Source organism: Physeter macrocephalus, chromosome 2 (genome assembly GCF_002837175.3).
Source record: "Physeter macrocephalus isolate SW-GA chromosome 2, ASM283717v5, whole genome shotgun sequence".
In the NCBI taxonomy this organism is placed as follows: domain Eukaryota; kingdom Metazoa; phylum Chordata; class Mammalia; order Artiodactyla; family Physeteridae; genus Physeter; species Physeter macrocephalus.
This window is the reverse complement of record NC_041215.1, coordinates 76,360,276-76,386,886: the sequence shown is the minus strand read 5'-3', so window position 1 is coordinate 76,386,886 and position 26,611 is coordinate 76,360,276. Positions and strand designations below refer to the sequence as shown.

Genomic DNA, 26,611 nt, shown 5'->3' with positions numbered 1-26,611 from the left:
CCTAAAGTAGTAGACATGGAAGGGGCTTTGAGTATGGATTCTGGAGCCATAATGTCCATATGCAAATCTAGGCTCTACCGATCAACAGGTATATGATGCTGGGCAAGTGACTCACCCTCTCTGTGCCTCAGTTTTCTCATCTGTTGAATGGGGATAACAATAGTGCTAATCTCATGGGTTTGTTGGAGTCAACAAATTAATGTGTATAGAACAGCACCTGGCACATAGTTAGTGCTATGTGTTTTCAATGATTACTTCCCTCTCTGAGTAGCTCACCTTGAGCTAAAATCTAAATATTAAGAATGAGCTCAAACTAATATGGATAAATTAAAAGAACTCTGTACCAAATAAAGAACAGTTAGACTGAAATGCAGCTCTCTTCTTTATATTTCCATAGTATACAGTAATGAACATACATGAAGATTAAACTATAGCAGCAAATGTCATCACCCATCTTCACATTCATCAGAGCTTTCTTCACTTGGATCCTCACTGCTCTCCCCTGCACTCTCACCGCTACTGTCTTCTCCACTCTCTTCATCATCTTCCTCCAGATTTTGAGCTTTCTCTGCCACAGAAAGGGAGAGACTTGCTTAAAATGTTTCTTAATATTTCTACCCTGAAAAATCACAATTCTCCTTGTTTTCCCCGCCACTAAGAAATACATATTTTTGGAATGTGAGAACTGAGCTGAAGTTTGCTAACTGCATGTAGGGTCAAAGCAGTAGTACAAAGAAGCACATATTCTTACTGGCATGAAGATGTTTGTGGATTTAAAATAAATTTAAAACATTGGTCTATAAACATATTTTTTTACTACTGTCAACTTAATTCTTACTTAAATAGAATAAGAGTAAAGTGAGATTCAGGGTGATTTAGAGGGTACTGGCTTTGCTTGGAACTGCGGGATAATCCCTTTAGTGCCTGGCGCAATTAGCAGGTTCTGTTCCCTCTGAGGACTCTGTCAGTGCCCAATACCTTGTGCCCAGGGAGCCTGCTTTGCTTGAGCAGTTCCATCCCCCAGGGGAAAGGGAGTCATCTTGACCACCCACAGAGGACAAGCAGGTTTCATGAAACCATCCAAGATGATCATTTAGCCTTTTCTTAACCACTTCCTGAGGATGTACTTTGCCAATCTCCTGGGATAATGGATTTTTAAATTGTGACTGCTCATAGTTCTATAAGAAAGAAGTATTCAATTTTTAAATTTACCCATCAGAAGCATTTCTTCAATAAGTGAGAAAAACTCCTTGGCCTCAGGATTTTCTGGTTCATAGATTAGGACTGAAAATGGACAACAGAATGCATGTTATTAGTGTTCGAAGTGTTTCAGCAAACAGCCTCTTCAGAATGAGACTGAAACTGTCAATGAGAGTAAGTGAAAATGCACAAAGCAAAACCACCAACAATTATACCATGGATATATCTAAGCACAAATAGAGAAAATGTTCTACTTATCTTAGGTGCTTTGTAAGGGAAATAATCCTCATTCTAGTTTCTACCTCCTGTCCAAAGAAGGAAATCTCTATCACTATGAGGCATCCCTCATGGGCCTGTAGCCGAAGTGTTTCTTGACTATAAGCGTTCCCCAAACAAGGTACAAATCCCGCAAAACATGGAGACTTTACTAATGACACCCTAGTCATCGCCTACTTAACAGCACTCTCACCTCTTCATCAGACCCATTGTTTTTAAGTGCTATTTATTCCTTTTTGCTGATCCTTTATGTGAATGTGTCATCTTTCCTTTGGACCATATCAATAGATTTTTTTTAGGCCTGTTAGTATGTTACTAATGTCCTAGAGGCCAGAAAGATTTACATCTTTTATTTCAGAGTTTTCTAGACGAGTTTATTTTTTCAGATCTTGCTCTACAGATCTCTCTCTCTGCCTTCTTCCTACCTGCCTTGAGGTGTACTCATAATCCTGCATCATCCATTTAAATGTTGTGACTCCTGCGTAGTATCCTGATGGCCCCCAGGGGGCACTGAAACATCAAGTGTGCTATTTGCCTGGCTAAGAGTGAAACAGAGAATTGTGGATGGTTCAACTAGGCCCCAATGGCTCAGAGGGTCTCACCGCATATGGCTTTCATCCTGACACACCAAACCAAGGTCTTTGTTTCCTAATTCCTAATATAACAATGTACCATCAATCTGGGTGAGCATGAGTGTGCACCTGCTCAGAACATGCTTTTAAGGCTTCTAGGGGTATTTATACATCTTTTAAGGCTTCTGATAAAAGTGACTGTTTGTACATTTTAACTTAGACTAAAATAATTTAGCAGTCTAAATCTTTCTCTGAGGCTAAGCCTCTCTCTAGAGCAGAGTTTCTCCAACTTGCTCCTTGAGATACTAGTTTCTTAAGATGTTAATATGCATTTGGGAAACTAGGCTAATGAAGTCAATCAGGTAACGCTCATAGTAAGGAGCAACCACAGGATTCTACATAGCCATTAATATGCTCATAACTACTATGGATCTTACAGAGAGGAGAATGTGGTTTCCCCAATTTATTATCCCCATGGAATCCTTTTTTGGTGGAACACTTACTAAGAAATCTTGAACTAATATTCCTTGGAACACAGCTTAGAAAGTTTCATGTTGGAGTTAGGATTATTCCACGGGAGTGAAGTATGGCATCAGCTATTCTCAGGGTTTAACAAAAACTGCTGGCAATTGTCAATTTTCAGAGTGAGGGAAAGGTATCTGCTTTGAAACTTAGCCCTGCAATATCCATCCCAGGTGATAAATAAAAAACTCTTTGACAGGCTAGTAGGGTTTGTAAAAAGGCAAGAGAAGCCCTTAGCATATGCAGTTGATGTTTTGGGAGTTGTGTCCCAACCGGGGCCCATAAGCAGAGGCCGGTATGGACCCTGAAGAAAGACTGTCAGATGTGAACCCTGGCTCTGCCACTGTCTAGCTGGGTCACCTTGGGGAAAGTACTTAATGCCTCTGTACCTCAGTTCCCTTATCTGTAATAATACTATTGACCACATCAGGCTGTTCTGATGAATCAAACAGATAATATAGATAAAGATAAATACTTCAGTTTAGTCCTTGGTGCATGGTAGGTGCTGAATAAATGTTGATTATTAGTTTTCCTGGAGTGGTTCCGGGCCTGGAGAAAGGCTTGGTTCCCTCCTAAGTGTGCAGTGGATGCCTCCTTCTGGCTGAAGAGCTGGGGCAGGGAGCTGGGGATTCTGCTGCCCACGGAGCTCTAAGGCCCTCAGACAGGAGGCTATGCTAGGGTAGACAGACTGCTGGTCTTGTTCACTGTTGCAGCCCTAAGAGAGTACCTGACACAGAGGTGGAGCCTTCAAAACATTAAAAAAAAAAAAAAAGGAATAAATGAATATAGACAACTGAATAGGAAGCAGTCCTTTCATGCCTTGATAAAATTATACTCTAGGCTAATAAGAAAGGGTGATTTATTTCACTCAAAAATAAATAGAAAACTTTATAGGAACTTTCTTTTCTGAAGATACATCTGTATTTGTGTAAGACCTATAATGATGAGAACCATTTTGGTTTTCAGGCCATTATTCTTAAACATTTACAATTATTATAATTGACAGAGTAGGTCTTCAAGGCTTAAAAGTTATTTTTGTAGAATCTCGGGCTGCCTGTGAACAGAAGTGTTGGCACCCTGAGATGACTGGGCTGCAGGTAAAGAGACCAAGAAATGGGAAGATTGACAGAAAATCTCACAATCATGAGATAAATGAAGAAAAGTACTTGGGAATCTTGACTTGCAGTCTCATTTAAAAACCTCTTTTCCAAGGCTTCACCAACAACTTTTATAGAAGGCAGGATAAAAAGAAAAGAACCCATTTGCACCTGGGATGCAGGATGGGAAGCCCTGCAGCCAAGTGAAGATACAAATGGTTATACTGTGATTGGACGGCAAGGAAACACACCAGGAACTGGAGACTTTATTCAAGAGAATGGATTTGTAAAACATTTTTGCAGGGACAAAGATGCAGTATTTCATATACACTAGTTGCCTTAGATACAAATAAAAAATATATTTGTCAACTTATAGGAGCCATTTCAATCTGATTGATTCATAAAAGCATCTCTTTTCCAAGTCTCTGCCTACTTAACCAGAAATATAAGCTTATTAGTCAAATGAGGAAATGGAAATATAGCAAGAAATCATAGGCTCTCAAGCCAGACCTGGGATCTAATCCTAGCTTTACCACTGGGTAGCTGTGTGACTTTAGGTGAATTAGTTCTCCTTGCTAGCCTCACTTTGCTCATCTGTAAAATGGCATTAATCATATCTGCCTCATGGAATTGCTGTAAGAATTAAACAATGTATGTTTAATGTTCCCATAGGAGGTGTTCAATATATACATATATAAATACATAAAAATGTAAATATACAATCTATGTTTACATGCATAACTTTATAAATATACATATAGAGAAAGGTGGAGTGTTCCATGGAAGAGCTAGAAGATGGGGGGAAACAAAAAGAGACAAAAGAATATCTATGCTGTAGAGAACAGACTTGTGGTTGCCAAGATGGGGTGAGGGAGGGACGGGTTGCGAGTGTGGGGTTAGTAGATGCAAACTATTATATATAGAGTGGGTAAACAACAAGATCCTGCTGTATAGCATAAGGAACTAAATTCAATATCCTGTGATAAACTATAATGGAAAAGAATATGAAAAAGAATGTATATGTATAACTGAATCACTTTGCTGTATAGTAGAAATTAATACAACACTGTAAATCAACTATCCTTCAAAAAAATTTTTAGAAAAAGAATATCTATGCTGTAAGAATTTACATATAATATTTTGGGGTCCATGCTAGATGAAAAAAATTTGTTTTGTCTGTTGCTCTGAACACAGAGAGGGACTTTGGGTAAGCCCTCAGCCAAGTGTTCCTATTGGCAGCAAAGAACTAGCACTTCCTTCTCCCTGGAACAGTCTGTCTACAACTCTCTGTTCTTCCTTGAACTTGCCTGGCTTTGCAAAACCAGGGCCTCCCTAATTTTCACATCCTTGGCTGGCAGTCTGCCTCAGGGGTAGCCAATCTTACTTTGCACACCCCTGCTCTCTATGCCTATTCTCTGGGCCTTTTTGCCCACATTTCCCATCAGCCTCTTCTTCCTCTTGGGAGCAGCTCTTTCCCATTTGGCTCCCTGGATCATGGTGCCTGTCTTAGGGCACTCCATAGCTTCTTTTCCTAGAGTTTAGTCCTTAGTTTTAGAGGCACCACTATTTGCCATGGACAGAAAAGAGTAAACAGCATTACTGGATGAGACAGTAAGAGTGCAAACCACGTCTGATATCAACCCCAAAAGGGTTTAGAGCATGTGTGCTCTGAGTTCTTTCTCTCCAGCTCCCAGCATAATGTCTGGTACAGAGTTAGTGCTCAATATTTACTGGTTGGAAGGAAGGGAGTGAGCTTTTAAAGGAATATAACCCCATTAAGATATATCAGTTTGAACTTTTTCATCCCCATTGACCTGGCCCTTAATGCATGTGCACTGGTATGTCAGGTCCATAAGCATTATACTGAGCACCTGCTGTTTACAGTTTGGGCTAACAGCCAAAACTTACTGACAGATGTGGTGATATCAGTGTCTATAGTTTGTAAGCTTTAGCCAGAGGCTTTTCTAAAATGATTGATGAATATATAAATATAATATAATATGTAAATTTTCCTACAATTAGGCTCCACAAGAAAAACTCAACAGAACTGGGAGCTAGAGCTACAAAATCACTCCCTTCTATACCAGCCACACAGAGAAGAAAAGCAGTTGAGGGAAAAGGAGGCTGGGGTTCCAGTTCTGGCTGTGTCACTTGCTCCCTGAGCAGGGCTGCACAAGCTGCTTAACCTCTCTCTGCTTCAGTTTCATTATTTATAAAAACAGAGGATTGGACATGATTCTCTCTCTAAGGATTCTTTCTGATTGGAAATTCTGTTTGTGGGCCACCAGAAACAGTTTTGATTGAAATATTTTATTCGATGGCTCTAAAGGTAAAAAATGCTTGAAAGGATTAAACAAGGCAAATTATTTTGGATATAAAATAGGTAGTGTTAAAGCATTCAAGAAACCCATTTTAAAAATTAGCCAATGATTTAAGAAGTACTGTATCCACAGTGGGGACTCTGTGAGGCAAGGGAGAGTAGACCCCATGTCCCTACACTACATTTTCACCAAAAGATTTTAACCATAAGACAGGTCTACAATAGTTAATATTTCAAGTCCATTATTAATAAAGTTTAATTGTAGAGTTGCCATTTTCTCCTTTAAAATAACTAAGACTAATGAAGTAAGAGAAAAAGATGGGCAAAATAGTTGAAAAGATTATGGATTTTGACAGAGAGCTGGAATCTTTCAAAATCATTAAATAGACTTTCTAAAATTGGAAAATACAATCCTTGAAATTAAGAATTCACTAGATAGTTTTAACAGCAGATTGGACACAGCAAAAGATAGGATAAATTAACTCAAAAACAGGTCAATAGAAGATATCCAAACTGAAGCATAGAAATACAAAGAAATGGAAAAAACAGAGCTGAGTATAAGATACATGTGGGACACCATGAAAAAAAGTCTAATTTATATGTAATTGGAGACCCAGGAAGAGAAGAGAGACTATGGCAGAGGCAATCTTTGAAGGTTAATGGCCAAGAAATCCTCAAAGTTGATAAAAACATCAACCCACAGAGTTAAGAAACTCAGCAAACCTTTCTTTGCTTAAATACAAAGAAAACCACCACCATTTTGAACGTCAAGTCAAACAACTAAAACCCAAAGACAGAAAAATAAGGTAGTTCACATCATTCCTCTACTCAAAAGTGTCCAGTGGTTTCCCACCTCACTCAGAGAAAAAGCCAGAGTCCTTAAGCTGTGAAAGGTGTTATGCAATCTGCACAACCCCTGACCTCTAAGCTCTCCGACCTCATCTCCTATCATACTTTCCCTGGCTTATTCTCAGCACATTTGCTATTAGTTCTGCCTGGAACACACTTCCTCCAGATGACAGGACTCACTTCCTCAACTTCTTCAGGTGTTTGCTCTAGTCTTCCAGTGAGGCCTTCCTAGACCATCCTACTTAAAACTGCTTTGCCTCCCTCCCAGTATTTTTTACTCCTTCTTCCCTGCTTTATTTTTCTCCATAGCACCTATCATCTGTGACAGGCTAGTTACAGATAAATTTGTTATCTGTCTGAAACTAGATATAAATGTGGGATTGTTATCTGTCCAGTGCCTAGAACAGTGCCTGGCACATGTAGGTACTCAAATATTTGTGGAATAATTGCATGTTAAGTAAGGCTTCCTGCACCACACAACACTTCTTTGAATCTAAAGGCATAATGCTACAAACCCGTTATCATGAGGCTAAGGATTCTGACTTATTTTTTAATGGTGTAATTAGTCTCTGTCATTTTTATCCCACTCAAAGTTACGCTAGAAGTCTAAATTAGTCCTTATACCAATTTTTACTATCAAGGATTCACTGAGACACTATCAGAGAATTCATTAAATGTATGATAATCAAACCATCTTACATATTATGGAATATATTTGGAAACAGAGAAGATCGGAAAAAGGAAAAGTATTTTGTACTTACTCATCTGACATAATTTTTTTGCCAAATAGTAGTCTTGGCCCATTTCTGCTCTTAGGAACTGGAAAACATTCAGAAATTCTTCAGCTACGTAGTTTCACAGAGAATTTAAATGTCAATTATAAACGCCCTAGAAAATATTCCATTAATGATTAACTATTTTGCTTTTAACTTTTACTTGTTTTTCCAGGACTGAGTCTGTAATCAGTCAGTTAATGAGGACTATTTAAGGCCACACAGAATAAGTATGATACCTCTGCTTTGCTGCAGCCACACAGTGTACACACTACTGAACAATTTGAGAATACGTAGGTTGATTCAACTGGCATAGACTCTGAAGACTTTAATCACTTTAATATCCCTTTGGTTCAGATACAGCTTTTATTTGTGAACTTAATCCATAATTACACAATACTCAGTAAAAAATATAGATTTACAATTATGTATATTCAATATTTTCCAGTATTGATTGCCCTTATACCATCTAGTTTTGCTTTTACTATTTTTATTGTATTTTTTATTACAAAGTAATATTTGTATGCATATTTGTATGTATATTTTTGTAGGTAGGAAATTTAAATGCTAAATAAACACATTCTGCCCCCAATTAAATAGCATCTATATTTTTACCATTTAGAGATGTTTATTTTTAACATCTCCATGAACATCATTTTAGTATTTTTTCCATAAATGAACACATATATATTCACAAAAACTAGGATTATTCAGTAACTTAAAAAATACACCACATATCATGGTCATTTTCTCCCCATGGAATTAAATATTCTTGTTTATTTTTTTTACTTACTTAGGCTCCACAATTTACTGATCTTCTATTATTAGTTATTTACACACCTTCCATTAAAAAAAGAAGCCTACACTCGGATAATTATTCTTGCTTGTGTGTCACATATTCTGAACCATTTGCAGGTACACTAGGTTTACTCTGCAAGAGATAGGGACATGAAGTAATATTAAAGAGTCTTTGGCTGGTATTGATCTGCACATGAGTATTAAGAAACTGAGGCCAGAGAAAGAATCACTAGAATGAGCAGATGGAATACTCACTGGACCTCACACAGGGCTGAGAAGAACTCATGTTCTCTCCAGCCAGAGTGGAAGGTCCTCTTAATACAGAGAGCACTGGGAAGAGTCCTCATAGGGTACTGCCTTAGTAGTGTCCCTACACTATAAAGGTTGCCCTGGATCCTCCCAACAAAGTTAAAAAGCAAAACTCAAAAGGAGCATCCTATTTCCAAGTAACTCAACTGTTTCAGATCAAAGTCCAACAACAAAAGTTTGTATCCAAGAGCATAAAATTTACAACATCTAGTATTTGGTAAAAAATTACCAGGCATGCAAAGATGCAGGAAAATATGACCTGCTTATAGGTCATTAAGAAAACTTAATCAACAGAAACTGACCTAGAGTTGACAGAGGTGATAGCATAGCAGACAAACATGTTAAAATAGCCATTATAAATATATGCCATATGCTCAAAAGTAGAGAAAATATGAACATGATGAGGTGAGAAATGATAGTTACAAAAATATTTAAAGAAAGCTTCTAGAGATGATAAACAGGATACTGAAAATGAATATATATATATATATATATATATATATATATACGGGGCTAGGGAGGGAGAGGGAGAGAAGGAGGGAGATGGACTTAACAGCAGATTATAACTGCAAAGAAAAGATCATGAACTTGAACACAGAGCATTAGAAATTTCTAAAATAAAATACATAGAGGGACTTCCCTGGTAGTCCAGTGGTAAAGAATCTGCCTTCCAATGTAGGGGACATGGGTTCGATCCCTGGTCAAGGAACTATGATTCCACATGCTGTGGGGAAACTAAGCCTGCACACCACAATTAGAGAGCCGACGTGCCACAACTAAGACCCAGTGTAGCCAAAGATAAATAAATAAATATTTTTATTTAAAAATATATAGAAAAAAACAGGAAAAAAAGGGAACATCAGTGATTTTGGGGACGATATTGGGTGGTCTAACATATGTATAATTGTAGCCCAGATGAAGAGAGGGAGGGCAGAGATCAGAAAAAATATTTGAAGACTTAATAACTGAACATATTCCAAACCTGGTGAAAACTATAAACTCATAGGTCCAAGAATCTCAATGAACAGAAGAAACAGGCCACATCAAGGCATATCATAATCAAATTGCCAAAAATAATACATATGAAGAAAATTTGAAAGATGGTAAAAAAGACATATACATGTAAATAAAAATAAGATTAACAGCAGGCATCTTGTCTAAAGCTATGCAAAATGTGAGAGAATGGAGCAAACTTTCAAAGTACTGAAAAAAACCTGGCCCCCCCCACCGAATCTCCAGCTATCAAATCCTTTGAAAATGAAGGTGAAATTAAGACTTTTCAGACAAACAAAAGCTGAGAGAATTCATTTCCAGCAGAACTGCATTATAAGAAATAGTAAGGGAAGCTTTTCAGGTAAAAGGAAAATAATATCAGGTAGAAGTTTGGATCTACACAGAGCTATGAAGAACTCCAGAAATGCCTTCCAAAAAAAGATATTTTCCATTAAAAAAAATCTCTTTAAAAGATAGCTAACCATCTAAAACAAAAAGAACAATGTATTCTGGGGCTTATAACACATGTACAAGTAAAACATATGACAACAAAAATACAAAGGATGAGAAGGGGGAAATGAAAATGTACTGTTATGAAGTTCTTATGATATACACGAAGTTGTGTAATATTAATTAAAGGTAGACTGTGACACCACAACAAGTGAGGTAAAACTGTTTTGTTCTCATAGAATTATCAGTAACCGTTTATGTACAATTTTCTCATGTGACGTTTCAGGCTTCAATGCCTTTGCCAATGCTGTTTCCTATGCCAGGAACACCTCCTTGATATGTTTACCAGATGAATTCCTATACATCCCTCTTCAAGTCTCTAAGATTCCATTCATGTCTCTTCCTCTAAAAATCCTTCCTTTACCCCCCATTTCTCCTGCTTCTTTTCTCAATTAGTCACTTAATCCTCCCAGTTCCCAGAGAACTTTACAAACACCTCTACTAGCACATATTTCATTTTATTATAAATTGCATTATACACATAATATGTGCCTGTTAGTTCTCAAGGGTAAGGTCATGTCTTTCTTATTTATCTCTAAATATCCCAAGTAACTAGCATGGTCTCCAGTAAGTAGAAAGTTTTTCTTAAAGCAGTCCTTGAAGAGTCTTATGCCAAAACTTCTCTTATTCCTGCCTCTGCCTTTACCAGAATACTTTGAGTCACTTCTAGAATTTTCTCTCACCTCTACCCTGGTGAAAGTAGTAAGAAAGATGAGTAACGAGGTAAGCATCTGTGTGTTGGCAAGGATATTTTAACTATTTTTTTTAGTCTGCAAGACTATATACTATTAAGCTATTTTAATATTTTTAAGTTTCTTGAGTTATAACATACGAGTAAAACTTACTTCTGTCATTAACTCTAATGGGGCATGAGTATCCTTATTAGGGTTACTGTCTTCCTCATTATCTTCATCATTGGTATCATCCTCACCATCATCATCTGTTGATTCAGACAACTTATCATCAGTATCCTCAGGGGAACATTCATTATTTTTCTCCTGCTCTGTAATGACTACACTTTTGCTCATTTCACCTAGAAAAGAATACATATAATTTAATCAATAAATATTGAAACGTATTCAAAAATTTAAAATGGTGACTCCTAAATTATAATGTAGCAAGTGTACATGTTTACTATATGTCCTCCTGTTCTGGATTTTTTTTCATGACTAAACAGCACTGCAATAAATTTACCTGATTTCCATTTCCAAAAAAGGTAATAAAACTGCTAAGTGAAACAGGAAAAAACCCAAACCGATAATACTGAGCTGATGTTAGAGTTGTTTGGTGCTTGAAATTGTAATAAATGGAAAACGGTTTTGTTTATAAAGAATATAATAACTTTTAGAAAAAAGAAATTAATGCTATTCTATCCATAGAAATACTTTCCTTAAATTTTTCTTATAGGAATGTAAATGCAAAATAAAGAGCTTGGAAAGTAAAAGTAAGACTATAGAGGTTGAAAAGTAATTATTCTTAGGCAAGTAGTCACTGCTTGGATACTTGAGAATAAAGTTCTCTCTCTCTCTCTGTACACACACACACACACACACACACACACACGCACAAATTAGGAAGAGATACATGTGAAGTGTTCCAGATATAACCAGAAGTTACATAACATTATTAATGATTTTTCTTAATGTCAAGTCACAGTACCTATGACCAAACATAGATGACTGAAAAATAAAAAAATAAGCACTACTCTGACTACCCATTCAGTGTCCAGCACTATGTTGAGCCCCAGGAACACAAAAATGAACAGTCTTTGACCTCAGGGTGCTCACACTAACTGGGGAGTCAGAAACATAATGGATAATTATAAAACAGTATGGCAGTGATAAAGATGTGTACTAGGTACATGGGAGAACAAAGGAGAGCCCCATCCTGGTCTGAGTGGATCAGTTTTTCCAAGGAGAGGGGACAGCATGAACCAGTGAAAAAAGAATGTGTGTGGAGCTACAAGCACTTTGTTGTTGCGTATGGGTCAAAGTTGAGGCTGAAATGGTGACAGATGTAGCCAGAGGGGTACAAGCTGGATAATGGAGTCTTGTGGGCCTTGGAGTTAGAACTTTATCCTAAGAATGAAGGATTTAAAAGTAGGGAAACAAAGTAGTCATGAAATATTTAAGTAGGGAAACAAGTATGATCAATTCTGAATTTCTGAAGGAATACCTGGATACCAGGGTGGAAAGTGTATTTGAAGGCAGACAGAAAAAAAAAAAAAAAAAAAAAAGAGCAAGGAGAGAGGTGGTTGGAGGTGTCTTTAAAAAGTCCAGGTGAAAGAGATGGTTGACAGGGCATTGTTAAAATAGGGATTGAGAGGAGGAGATATATTAGAGAAATATTTAAGAGGTAAAACCTCCACGGCACAAGCTATTGAAACATTTTCCAAATTTCAGTAATATACTATCTTCATCCATTTTGCCATACGAGAGGATCACCTATACTATTTACTTAATTTTTTTTAAATTTACTTTTTTAACTTAGAAATTTCACCAGATCATAAATATTATCATCCACAAAACTGATGGAGGTAGTAATAAAAGATATAATAATCATAGCAAATATTATATGCCATTACTCTTCTGAATACTACATATATTAACTCATTTAATTCTCTCACCATCTCAGTGAGGTGTGTACTATTTTTATCCCATTCATAGATGAAACTGAGAGACAGACAGGTTAAATAACTTGCCCAACTTCACACCACTAATTAAGGTAGATCTGGGAGTCAGTTTGGCTCTGGAGTCCATATTCTTAACGAGGTCTTATATTATTTTTTTCTAATACACATTAAAATATACTACTATTAAAGTAATTTAAAAAATTTACCCTGTGTTTCCTAAGATTATCTCTTTGGGAAACACTATTGAGCTTGCCAAGTTTTTTGGCTCTACAGATGAATTTCACAGTTTCAACCTTAACTTGTGCTACATCATCCCCTTCTTGTAAGACTGTGAGTGTCTGGGAAGTCTTGAGATGTCTTCTTTGACGGGAGTGTGGCCATGAGCTACTCTAAATAGTGTAGAAACACTGGTGTTAGAAAGAAGAAAATGAGGAAATCTAGGAAAGGTTGAGAGAAGACAATGTTAAGAAAAAACAGGCCAAAAAAGGAAAACGTTGGGAAAACTCCTCACTCTAAGCAAAAGGTACTATCTATCCTCAAAAGGGATAACAAGTCCTTCCAAGAGTGGGATGCCTGGGCTATTCAGTCTATCTACCTGTTTCCTTTACACTCTCCGTCGGCTCATAACCACTCTAATCTTCTAGTGTGTACCCAGCCTGTTCACCGACTCATCACACTGGTGTCATCAGGGATGGTCATAATAGGAAATTAAGAACTTTATGTGATGTCATAGGAACTCAGTCAATTCACAAACACTGAGTATCATGAGAGAGGTTTCCTGATCCCTAGATCTAAGATAGTTCTCCCTCTTCCAGGTGGCATTTATTTATATTATAGCACCCATCCCAACCTGTCGCTGTCTTATTTGTGTTTGTTTATTATTAGTGTTTAATAGTTGGCTATCTATGTGAACTCCATAAGGGCAAGGATCTTGGTCATTTGCTAACTATTATATCCACAGCTTCTAAACAAGTGCCTGGCACTCAGTAAACCATTGTTGAATGGGCAGAACTTGTTAATGCTTTCACAGGTATTTCAATTCATTCTAAAATTGAATACCCTATCATTATCATTTTATGTAATGTATACCCATGGATCCCACCTGACTGCATGTCAGAATCATCCGGTACCTGAGTTTGAAAAATTACTGATTCCCACAACCCGCTCCAGACCTATGAGTTGTCGACATCCCAAAGGTCCTAGAGAAGGAGGGCTGAATTAGAAGCTACAGTTACTCAAATAAAACAAATATTATTACCTGTGCTTTCTTTTAAGAAGGAAGATGACCATATCTTAGACTGTAGATTTGTTTCTATATCTTTATTTTCAATACTCTTTGGAGATACTCTATTTTCGGTAAAATTCTTTAGAGACTTTACTTTCAATATTTTTTGAAGAGACTTCCTTACTAAATGTTAAAGTAGAGAGTGAAAAAACACTTTTCTAGGCCACAATTCTGTTTAAGGTTCTATATGGGTTCATACACACATTTAATATAAACACACGATATAATACACCAACAATAAATAGCTAAAATGCAATATCTTCTTTGTGGAAAAGCATTAAAAATAAGTTTTATTAATGATTAAAATTCTATTTCTATTGGGCATTTGTCATTGTGTAATGATTCTTAGAATCTTTTCAGAGTTAACAGAGTATATAAGCAATCCATTACCTGAATGTTCCTGGCATATCATTGTGATATGATGGAATAAAACTATTTAAGGAATACTAGCCTTCAGGTTTTTTTTTTTCTTTTTTTTTTTTTTTAAGTTTGTAAGTCAGGTCTTACCATTGCTAAATGCTATGCTTGGGACTTCCCTGGTGGTGCAGTGGTTAAGAATCTGCCTGCCAATGCAGGGGACAAGGGTTTGATCCCTCATCTGAAAAGATCCTACATGCTGCAGAGCAACTAAGCCCATGCACCACAACTACTGAGCTTGTGCTCTAGAGCATGCGAGCCACAACTACTGAGCCCGTGTGCCACAACTATTGAAGCCCGCGTGCCTAGAGCCCATGCTCCGCAACGAGAAGCCACTACAATGAGAAGCCTGTGCACCGCAACGAAGAGTAGACCCCCGTTGTCGCAACTAGAGAAAGCCCACGTGCAGCAACGAAGACCCAACGCAGCCATAAATAAATAAATTTAAATTAAAAAAAATAAATGCTATGCTTATGGAGTCCAACACTAATATTAACCCCTGGTCATAATACAAAGTAGCCTGCTTTTACATTAAATGGCTGAGATAAAAATGGGTTAATTTTCTCTTTTAGCCTTCAAGCCTGATACCTCTTGTCAACAGATAACACATTGAGACAGAGGATTCTTGTGTGGTGCATTCTGTTTACAAAGACAGGCACCAATGCTGGTGGAAAAATAACCCCAAGTTCATTTTTTGTATCTCCTTTAATGTGATTCTTTTAATATGTCTCCTTTATTGAGTTTAAAAAATTCAACTTCTAGTTTTCATGGAAAGATATAAAAAGATGTAAAGTGTTATTATTTTTTCCCCTAAGTTATGGTAGCTCTGTTTTATCCCTATTGAAATGTGAATCTAGAACATTAGTAGTTAAGTTAGTGATTTGCACGGTGCTTAACAAATATGCTGAACAGCTTGTTATATTCTTAATACTATGGGAGGGAATGGAATATTCACTTCCCCAGTATATGCTGCTAAAGCAAAACCCCACTCTGTTGATGAAAAATACAAAGCAAAGATGATTTATATTTCTACCTCTGCCCTCCTTGATTTTCTAATTGTGAAAGAGAGCATCCAAGAAGAAACCCTACACATGAAAAGTTGAGAAGTCACTTAAGTATTCAGTTTCTAGCATGGTGAGAGTCCTATTATGCCAAAGGTCACCACAAGTAATTACCAGAATTCATACGCTCTAATATCTAATCTAGATAAAAGGAGGACTTCACTGCCTTTTCTCAGCCACGAATTCCAGTATTTCATTGAATCTAAGATACCATTTTTTCTTCCTCTTTTTTTTTAAAAAATTGAACTATAGTTGATTTACAATGTTGTGTTAGTTTCAGGTGTACAGCAAAGTGATTCAGATACATACACACACATATACATATGTATCTTTTTCAGATTCTTTTCCTTTATAGGTTATTATAAGATACTGAATATAGTTCCCTGTGCTATACAGTAGGACCTTGTTGTTTATTTTATATATAATAGTGTGTATCTGTTAATTCCATATTCCTAATTTATCCCTCCCCACTTTTCCCCTTTGGTAATCATAAATTTGTTTTCTAGGTTTGTGAGTCTGTCTCTGTTTTGTAAATAAGTTTATTTGTATTATTTTTTAGATTCCACATATAAGTGATGTCATATAATATTTGTCTTTCTCTGTCTGACTTACTTCACTTAGTATGATAATCTCTAGGTCCAACCAAAGATACCACCTATTTATTATAAGACATACTGTTATTAAGAAAGAAAAAGCATTGTCAAGTAGAGATGTTAAAATATGCATGCTTCAGAATCTATGAAATATGGTACTTATATATTCACTAAGTTATATCACTAAAGAAGGGAATTTAGCTAGTCTAGTTCTGGATATTTGAATAATTTGAAATGCCTTTAATAATCTTAATGTCCTAACATGGAGGAAGCCAACATACTCAATGACCTGAAGATAAATAGGATATTACTATTTGAGAAGCAGTGAACATGCCATAAAAATACATATGAGAAGTGACCAAATCATCATTTTAACAGTAAAATGTGAATTCCTTTTCTGCTCACTTTCTGATATAAAGTCTATCTTGTATACAGTCTCAAAGAAGCAGAGGACCAAACTCCAACCTGCTCTTCAACTATCATCTGTTGACTTCATTTGAGAAAGTGACATTACTTATGATAACAATGCTTCTAACCATTTAACAAAAATAGATAACCAGTATACTCTAAAATATATTTTCTTTAAATACAATTACAATTGAGGAAAGATTCAAATTTTTACTTTGGAAAATGGGAAGTATTTACTTTAGTATCTACTAAGGTTAGAGAGTTAGTCAAGTTAGATATCCCACTGGAACATATTTACACCAGAGGGTGGATAACCTAGGTTTTAGAATTAATTAGTATGTTAAGCACACTAGGCATATTTATGAAATGTCCCCAAATTTCTATTGGAATTAATAACTTTTTAAAGTTTATATTTTAAACTTTGTTTTAAAATGATTTACATTTATCAACATGAGGGACTTCCCTGGCAGTCCAGTGGTTAAGACTCCACACTTCCACTGCAGGGGGCACGGGTTCGATCCCTGGTTGGGGAGCTAAGATCCCTCATGCCCCGAGGTGCAGTCAAAACAAAAACAAAAACAAAAACCCCAAAAAACCATGAACCTAAAAACAAAATTAATTAAAACTTACTTTTCTGAGACTGTCTTCGCTACATTTAGAGAGACTTGTGTTGGTGAGGTATAAAGTTTGCTTGCCAATGTTGGTCTGCATCCAAAGAGGCATTTACTTAAAGTGTAAAAATGGGAGTAAAAAATAATGTGTCATACATTTTAGAAAAGATAAAATATACGATTATGGAATCACCGATACATGCAATTTTTCCAGACTCCAAGAGTTGAGTCGCTTTACCCATTTTCCCCTCACATCTTTATGTGTACTTGAAAGCTTGACGAAAAACCAACAGATCAAAGGTCCAAGATCTATAACACTTTGTCCAGCATTAAAGACATACTTTACTTTTACTGCTGAAAATAGTTTGTTAATTAAGTGCCATTTTTGGGGTAGACAAAATCTTTGACAGAGAGGATCCATGAGGAAAAACGGAAATGAGTTATTTGGGCTTTGTGTACATAGAAGTTTGAAACTCCTGGTTTATAAAGTTCACACACTCCTTGTGGCTCGGATTAGAATGAAGAATCAATCAGAAGATTAAGGCAAAGAACTGGTGGGGAAAGAAAATTTCTAGTTTTCCCTAATCCAACCTGGATAGGACCTTTTGGGAAATTCCCCTGCCTGTCAGACTATGGAGCCAGAAGTGGGGTGGAGAGTGGAATGTAAAGCTATACTGAGAAAATCCATCAACTCTGTAGGTCAGTCACACTGTTCCTCAAGTAAAGGTCCCCCATGATTTTCTGTTTTCCTACTTGATCTTTTTTTTCCAGGACTGGCTCTGTTTACCTTCACCTCTGGGTGGAGTACCTGAGGTAACAAAGCCATGCACCTGTGAAGCTTACTGGCTACCTACCTATCCCTCTCTCCCTCACTCCAAACAACAACCAAACCAAACCCAAACCTAAACTCTTCTCTGCAAGTGAAGGGAACATGATCATACTGCCCTTGCAAAAAGCAGTTTGATAAACAGATGCAATTATTAATGAGATCAAGAGAACAGGCCGTCACTCTGCTTTTCTATTTCGGCCCAGACTGCATTTGATTTACCCCTGGGTTTTAACTACCTCAGGATGTGGGTTACCCCTTGCTCCAGTTCCAACACTGCTTACCACAGCCTATGAACACCAGGGTTCATAGACATGATAGAATTTATTTTCACTAATGACTACTAGCTCCCATTAGTATTACTGAAAGTTATATCCTATTTCCCTCAAAGACTACTAAAATTTTCTTAGATTTTTAATTTAAAGATATTCAACCATGTAATAGGATATATAATATATAATTACATCCAGATTAATATACTTAATGGGGCATTTATTTTTTTCTGGTTGTCTATAACATTTAATCTGAAATAAGCACAGATTCTCTGTCATTGATCTGTAATACATTACCTTCTCTTTAGTATAAAAATACATCTTTAATATATAATTTACAACAAAAGTCAAGGTGGACCCTAATTTTAATTTTTAGCTTTGACAGTATGAAAATTGAAATATATGTTGCATAAGGTATAATTTTTCCCAGCCAATAATATTCAGAATAATTCAAAATAGTATCAATTTGAATACAATCCCACTAGAATGGCACCTACCAATTTATCAATAATTGATCCCCATGAATGTGTTTTACAATCAACTTTCAAAGTGTAATTTTTCATGGAATAAATAATTGAATTTTTTTTCAGGGGAGAGGAGACCAAGAGATCATATCAGGAAGGGCTCTGATGAATTATCAGAATCAGTGCCTTGAACAAAGCAGGTACTTAATATTTAGCTACCAAATTGAAACTGGACTATGATTCTTTTTTAATATCAATCTCTTCAACTAGTTAGGGTGATTATTTTCCTAATTTAGTAGTAATGGTTCTTCTCATAGTAAACAAAGAATCTGTTTGATTTTAAGGTAAGTATTCTTTTAAAATGATATTCTCAAAGAAGAGAGCAAGTATCAAAGTGAAACAGGAATGAGCGATGAAAGTTATATAAGTAAAATACAGAATACTTGGTGTTTAAGCATTTAAAAAGTAGGTCTGAATATTATCTATACCCCTACATTTTTATCAAAATTCAGTTTTCATTTTAAATGTCCTCTTATCTAAGTAACAATTGCTTTGACTGAAGCAAAAGCTAAGTGCTAATCCATGCATTTCTGGACTTTCAAATTTAATTGGGTGACAAATGATTGCATTATCTAGTTCTAATTGCTTAAAAGGCATGTGATAGATCAGATGCACAACCAGAGACATCTTCTTACTCTGACATTGCTTCATTTGGTTCAATCATCACATTTGGTTCAATCATCACTTTTGCTGAAAGAGAAGAAAAAAAATCAACCCAGTATTTTATCAGTAGTGATGTGCTTAATAGAAATTCCTGACTGGCAAATATTTAGGCATTGTTTGAGTGACAGACAGTATAATAAAGGATTTAATTGCTAAGTCTTTCAACCACACTCAACCGTTCCTGTAGACTATCTTCTTAATATTTAGGACAAAAGGGTGGTCAAACATATTCTTTTTAAGTAATAAATCATTAACCCTTTGGATCAAACACTAGCAATTGGCCATTCTGTCCTTATTTTGGTGCCTAAAAGAGAAGCAGAAATAAAAACTAGCATTATCAGTATTATTTTAGTTTGAGGTATTTGAAATAATTTATTCATAACCTTTATATGAACATTTCTATTATCTAGGCTAAAATGTAATTTTATACTAAAACCAATTATTACAAAACTATATAAACTGATGGTAAAATAGAACTAAAGCATTCTAAAAACTAGTTTATATACTCTTACCTTTATAGCTTCTGTCTTGTCTAGATGATTCCTGCAAGAAACCAAAATATTTACTTATTTAAACACTTGTATAAATTTAGAATATAAATAAAATAGAATGCAGAACTTGGTCTGTCAGCAGGGTAGTAAGCATGTATTTTGGTTTTGTTTTTAGTAGCATTACTTTCATCCTAAGTGAAAAACATCATTCTTCTGGTTTATGAAATTAGCTTTTTAAAAAGCCTAGAGAAATTAATGCTTCCCCTTTTCCCCGTTCACCTTGGCGTTTACGTAAAAAGAGCTATAGGAAAAATTTTGCATGTTAGAAAAGTGATGTATTAAATTAGCCTCCAATTCTGTTACCTTTTTGGGTTTATGTAACTTGGACATAGATCTGGATCTAAATACAACACAGCAGGTTGAGGTGCCCCTTTCCTACCAAGCTGACCCCCAGAAACCATAAATTCAGTGTGGCACATGTTTACAACACTGCTTTTCCCTCCCACTTTAACAAAGCAAAACAACACATAAACAAAACTACCTGCCACATTCCAGTTCACCCGTTTATTAAAAACACCTTTAAAGAGTGTATATTAGACAGAACTAGAAGTTTTTCCATGATATTTCAAGATACAGTATTTTTAATAAAATATTATTTCAACAAATGCATTTAGAAATTAACCTTTAATTTTCTCCAAAGATTCATTTAAAAATATAATTCTTTCCTTATAAGTTCCCTTATGAGTTTATTAATACTTACAGTGTTTTCTCTTTGAATATGTACCTTTTTAAAGTTAGTCTATATAGACTGTTTTTCCTATAACTTAGCCCTTTATATACCTGGATAAATTTCATTCTAATTGTAAAGAGAAAAATCAACTTTTAAGGTTTTTTTTTTAATGAATGGGAGATGCCACACTTAAATTTTTCATAAGTAATAATTCACTTGCCTCTCTTCCCCTAACACTTGTCCCCATATCCTAAGCCAGGCTTTAAAAATTATAAATAGTAATACCTAGGGATTTCTGGAATATAAAATTCAGGACCAAAACTGTAGACAATAAAAGAGAAGCTTCATTTATTTGCATTAAGTTTTTCTCTTTTTAAATGTGTCTCCCTCACACTGATTTGCACTCTGGAATAAAGCAGTAGTGCACAAACTTTTGCCTTAGGCTTTGTTCTCTGGGGAACCCTGATCAAGCCAGACATTATATATGTATTAATTTGATTATCCCTCTGAGAAGCTTACAGAGAGCTAAAGTCCATCAGAAAAGCAAGGCATCTTTTTGGGAAAAACAGTTGTAGAAGACCAAACTCTAGGATAAATAAAAGATTTTACTCCTGATTCTCTACAGCGGTGGAGCTCAGAAGCTGAAACAATGCAATAATGAACCAAATAAGATCTTAACAGAAGAAATCTAAGATGGCCTCTCCTGAGAGGTACTTAAATACCACAGATGCCCACATTCTGTGGGTACCCGTATGTCTGCGTCTCCCCTTTATATTTAGAGATTTCCTTTCCTTTCTAGCTCTAGGGTCTTTATGGATTGCTACATTCTACCCTTTACCTGGATGAAACATCAGTGCATAAAATTCTCCCCCCATTTTCACCTGGTAAAGAAAAACTTAGGATGAGCAGATCCCAGCCCTTGATGGAAATCCAGTCTCTGCTAGGTCTAGCTATATCATTACCTAGGAAATGTTCATTTAATCTCCTTTCATAAAATTGAATTCTTTGGGAGGCAGTACGGAGTAATACTCAAGAGCTGGGGCTCTTCAGAAATAAACCCACACACCTAAAGTAAATTAATCTATGACAAAGGAGGAAAGAATATATTATGGAGAAAAGACAGTCTCTTCAGCAAGTGGTGGTGGGAAAGCTGGAGAGCTGCACGTAAATCAATGACACTAGAACACTCCCTCACACCATATACAAAAATAAACTCAAACTGGTTTAAAAACCTAAATTTAAGACATGACACCAAAAACTCCTGAAAGAGAACATAGGCAAAATATTCTCGGACATAAATCATAGCAGTGTTTTCTAAGGTCAGTCTCCCAAGTCAAAAGAAATAAAAGCAAAAATAAACAAATGGGACCTAATCAACCTTAAAAGCTTTTGCACAGTGAAGGAAATCATAAACAAAACAAAAAGACAACCTATGGAATGGGAGAAAATATTTGCAAACAATGCAACCAACAAGGGATTGCATATACGACAGCTTGTACAACTCAATATTAAAAAAAACCAAACAACCTGGGAATTCCCTGGTGGTCCTGTGGTTAGGACTCTGCACTCTCACTGCCAAGGGCCTGGGTTCAATACCTGGTCGGGGAACTAAGATCCCACAATCTGTGAGGCATGGCCCCAAAACAAAAACAAACAACAACCCAATCCAAAAATGGGCAGAAGACCTAAATAGACATCTCTCCAAAGAAGACATGCAGATGGCCAAAGGGCACATGAAAAGATGCTCAGCATCGCTAATAATTAGAGAAATGTAAATCAAAACCACAATGAGGTATCACCTCACACTGGTCAGAATGGTTATCATGAAAAAGTCTACAAATAATAAATGATGGAGAGGGTGTGGAGAAAAGGGAACCCTCCTACACTGTTGGTGGGAATGTGTAAGTTGGTGCAGGCACTATGGAGAACAGTATGGAGGTTCCTTAAAAAAACTATAAATAGAACTACCATATGATCCAGCTAATCCCACTCCTGGGTATATACCCTGAGAAAACTCTAATTCAAAAAAGATACATGAACCTCAGTGTTCATAGCAGCACTATTTATAATAGCCAAGACATGGAAACAGCCTAAATGTCCATCAACAGATGAATGGATAAAGAAGATGTGGTATATATATATATATATTAGATGTATATTTACATATAATATATATATAACATATATATAATATTCCCTCATATATATATGATGGGATACTATTACTCAGCCATAAAAATGAATGAAATAATGCCATTTGAAGCAACATGGAGGGACCTAGAGATAATCATACTAAGTGAAGTCAGTCAGAGAAAGACAAACATCATATGATATCACTTATATGTGGAATCTAAAAACATGATATAAATGAACTCATTTACAAAACAGAAACAGACTCACAGATACAGAAAACAAATTTATGGTTATCAAAGGGGAAAGTAGGGAAAGGAATAAATTAGGAGTTTGGGATTAGCAGATACAAACTACTATATATGAAATAGAAAAACAATAAGATCCTACTCTATAGCATAGGGAACTACATTCAATAACTTGTAATAAGCCACAATGGAAAAGAATATGAAAAAGAATATATATATATGTATGTATGTGCATATACATATATATACACACATAGATATTTGAATCACTTTGCTGTACACCAGAAACTAACACAACATTGTAAATCAACTATATTTCAATTAAAAAAAAAAAAAAAAAAGAGCTGTGCTCCTGAGTAAAGACACTGGGTTCACATCCCAGTTCTGCCACTTCCTATGTAAGCTTGGGTAAGTTAATTTCTGTAGGCCTCAGTTCCTCTGTCTGTAAATCAGGGATCACAATGGTGCCAACTTCATTGGATCATCATAAGGATTAAATAGGATAATCTGGGTAAAGAGTTTAGCACAGTGCCCGGCACATAGGAGGGACATGGTAGAAACAACTTGATGTTTTATCCAAACGAAAAACTGGGACGTTGCCCTATGGGGCTGATTAAGATTGCTTAGGGAAACAAAAAGGAGGCTTTATTGCGATTGAGACAAGCAGACTAGCTCTAAGGACTTTTAATTAATTAATTAATCACATAAGCCCTAAAGTAATGATACTTGCTTAGAAAGATCACTGACTCCAGGGAAAAAGGAGAGTAATTGAGAACACGGGTAAAGTTAAAGCAGAGACTGATAATTGGTCAGAAAAAGGTACGGCCATTGCACAACTATGTATTTTTCAAATGAGTATTAATAGCAAAAAATCTCTCTGAAAGGAAATGTTTTCATAAAAGAAACTGATAATATTGGTTGACTGGGGAGGAAATAGAGATAGTCGCAGGACTGGGGTGGGAGGGAGTTTTTCACTTTACATCCATTGTACCTCTTGAACTTCAAATAAAATAAATGTATTATCTATTTAAAAAATGCGATGTAAAATTTGCAATACCGTTTGTATCCACCTCTTTGTTTATCCACCTCTTACAGGCATGTGAGCTGTTATGTTGGCCTTGTGCTACTTCAATTCTCTTCTCCACCCAGTGGTACCTGTTCAAATTGGAGTCATGGTTTCCAGACAGAACAGTATGTAAGTGCACACCTTGTAGATTCATAACTACTGATTATGGTTAATGTTAACATCACAACATTCATTTAATCAGCACTTCGACTCTCGATTCTCTACCAAATACACCCTCTGCCTTTTGGAACATGGGCAGACTCTCCTGATGTCTTTCAACAATCCAGGTGGTAATAGAAGCAACACAGTTAGGTAACTCCTAACTTTCATGTAGTATTCAATGCTTATTTAAAACAAACATTTGATGAGCACCTACTATGTATCAGATATGTCTGTGATAAGCTCTGGGGATACAAGAGAAGCTCAGAATTTTATAGGGGAAACAAAGTACTAACTTCCTATATACATGGGACAGACCAAGCTTCAAAGTAATATACTAAATGCTTCCCTCTAGGGGCTCCAATGTAATTTTCCATACTGCCCAAACAGGATCAGTCAAATCCCTTCTTTTTTGAGCTCATGGACTGGAGATACCCAAGGAGAGTCAGAAGCCATTGGAGGCAGAATTGGAAAGATAGAGGGAGAGAGTCCAGTCAACAGAACTGTCCCTGAACAACCTTCAAGTTCCAGAATCCAGTTCTGAGGCTTATTCTCTGGGTTTGCTATATTCCTCCACGTATTTTAATTTCTACAAATATCCCTAGAATAAGGTATTGTCTGCCTATAGCTCATCCCCCCCTTATGTGGTTGACAGATCCAGCCCCTCTGAACACAAGAGCAGTGCTGTCCTAGCACAGACCCATCATGGTAATTCATAAGCTAACACAGTGACTGAACCAAGGATTGAGCCTGTGATCCAAGCTAAGTTCACCACACCTTTTGCTGAGGATTTTCTACGTGGAACTGTCACAAAGGTAAGAGAATATGAGAGTAGAGCTTTCAACTGCCATGGTTCTAGGTTTCAGGAAGAAAGTGGCCTGAGTGAAGCAGAATATACAAAAGAATCAGAGATGAGAGATGAAGAGATGAGGTAGAGAGAAGGACAGGGACGGAGGAGGGGTGGAGTGTGTGTGGGGGGCAAAGACAGACAGACACAGACACATTCCTGATGGTATTTGAGTTCCTGTTTCCAGATCAACCTCTGCCTTTACCATGGGCCAACTGATTTCTCTTTTTGCCAAAACAAGCTGGAGTTTTGTCATCTGAAACCAAGAGACCTTGAGTAATACAGCTCCTACTCCTTGAAACCAAAAGAAGCTAACATACCTGCTGTCATGTAATAAGAGCTACAACACTAGAATTAACATAGACCATGGGAGCACAGAGTGAGAAGTGATCAGTTCTACCTGCAGTGGGGCAAGACTGAGTCAGGCTTCACAATGAAGGTGGCATTTATTTAACCAAGTCAAGATCAAGTCAGTAGATGGGAAGAGTACTGCTGCCGTGTGTTAGAGAATGGCAGTAGATGTAGCCTATCCTGGTGGTAAGTCATTCCACCACTCTGGAGTTATCTGTCTACATATTGCTTATGTGCATTTCCTTGATAGATTCTTTTCCTTTACCTGCTTCTTGTATGTGGGATCAAATTTTAACAGTTATTGCCATGTGCTAAATATTTTAACCAGTAGGCAATGGAAAGCAAACCAGGCTCTGAATAACAATCATATGATTAGATCTATCTTAGAAAAGAAATTCTGTGGAGGGTAAACCCGAGAGAGAATGGGAGTTGGAGAGACCAGTTAAGAAGCTATTACAACAGCCCAGGGCAGGGGTTGGCAAACTATCACCTATGGGCCAAATATGACTCTCTGCCTACCTTTATAAATGAAACTTATGGGAACACAGACATGCTCATTTGTTTGTACATTGTCATGGGAGCTTTCAAGCTACAGTGGCAGACTTGAAAAGTTTCGACAAAGACTGTATGGCCTGCAAAGCCTAAAATACTTATTATTTGGCCCTTTACAGAAAAAGTCTGTCAAACTCTAGTCTAGGGAAAAATGATGATGCACAAAGCCAGGAAGGTACACTTGGAACAAAAAGAGAGGTGAAACTGAGACTCAGTGGACATAGAAGTGAGGGAGAACAAAAGAGTTTGATGGTTCCAGTTTGGATGACCAGGATAAGGACCAGAAGAGGAGCACACTCTGGGGGATAATGAATTTGTTTTTGGAAATTCTGAGCTGAAGGTGCCTGTAGGTTATCTGGAATCAAGCGTTCTATTGAAAAGAGAGTTAGGGGCTTCCCTGGTGGCGCAGTGGTTGAAAGTCCGACTGCCGATGCAGGGGACGCGGGTTCGTGCCCCGGTCCGGGAAGATCCCACATGCCGTGGAGCGGCTGGGCCCGTGAGCCATGGCTGCTGAGCCTGCGCGTCC

The 26,611-nt window shown here is 36.7% G+C and overlaps 1 protein-coding gene across 1 annotated transcript in view; it reads right to left on the bottom strand.

Annotated features, from left to right (window-relative positions):
* Window positions 1-396: 396 nt before the first annotated feature.
* ERICH2 (glutamate rich 2) overlaps window positions 397-26,611 on the bottom strand; it is a 30,448-nt gene continuing 4,233 nt past the window's right edge. The window contains 10 exon segments of the mRNA XM_055088462.1: window positions 397-568; window positions 1,213-1,284; window positions 7,598-7,655; window positions 11,065-11,252; window positions 14,110-14,212; window positions 14,214-14,259; window positions 17,246-17,341; window positions 19,484-19,538; window positions 20,024-20,054; window positions 24,168-24,265. Coding sequence (XP_054944437.1) covers window positions 447-568; window positions 1,213-1,284; window positions 7,598-7,655; window positions 11,065-11,252; window positions 14,110-14,212; window positions 14,214-14,259; window positions 17,246-17,341; window positions 19,484-19,530 — 732 coding nt within the window. The 5' untranslated portion in view covers window positions 19,531-19,538; window positions 20,024-20,054; window positions 24,168-24,265 and the 3' untranslated portion in view covers window positions 397-446.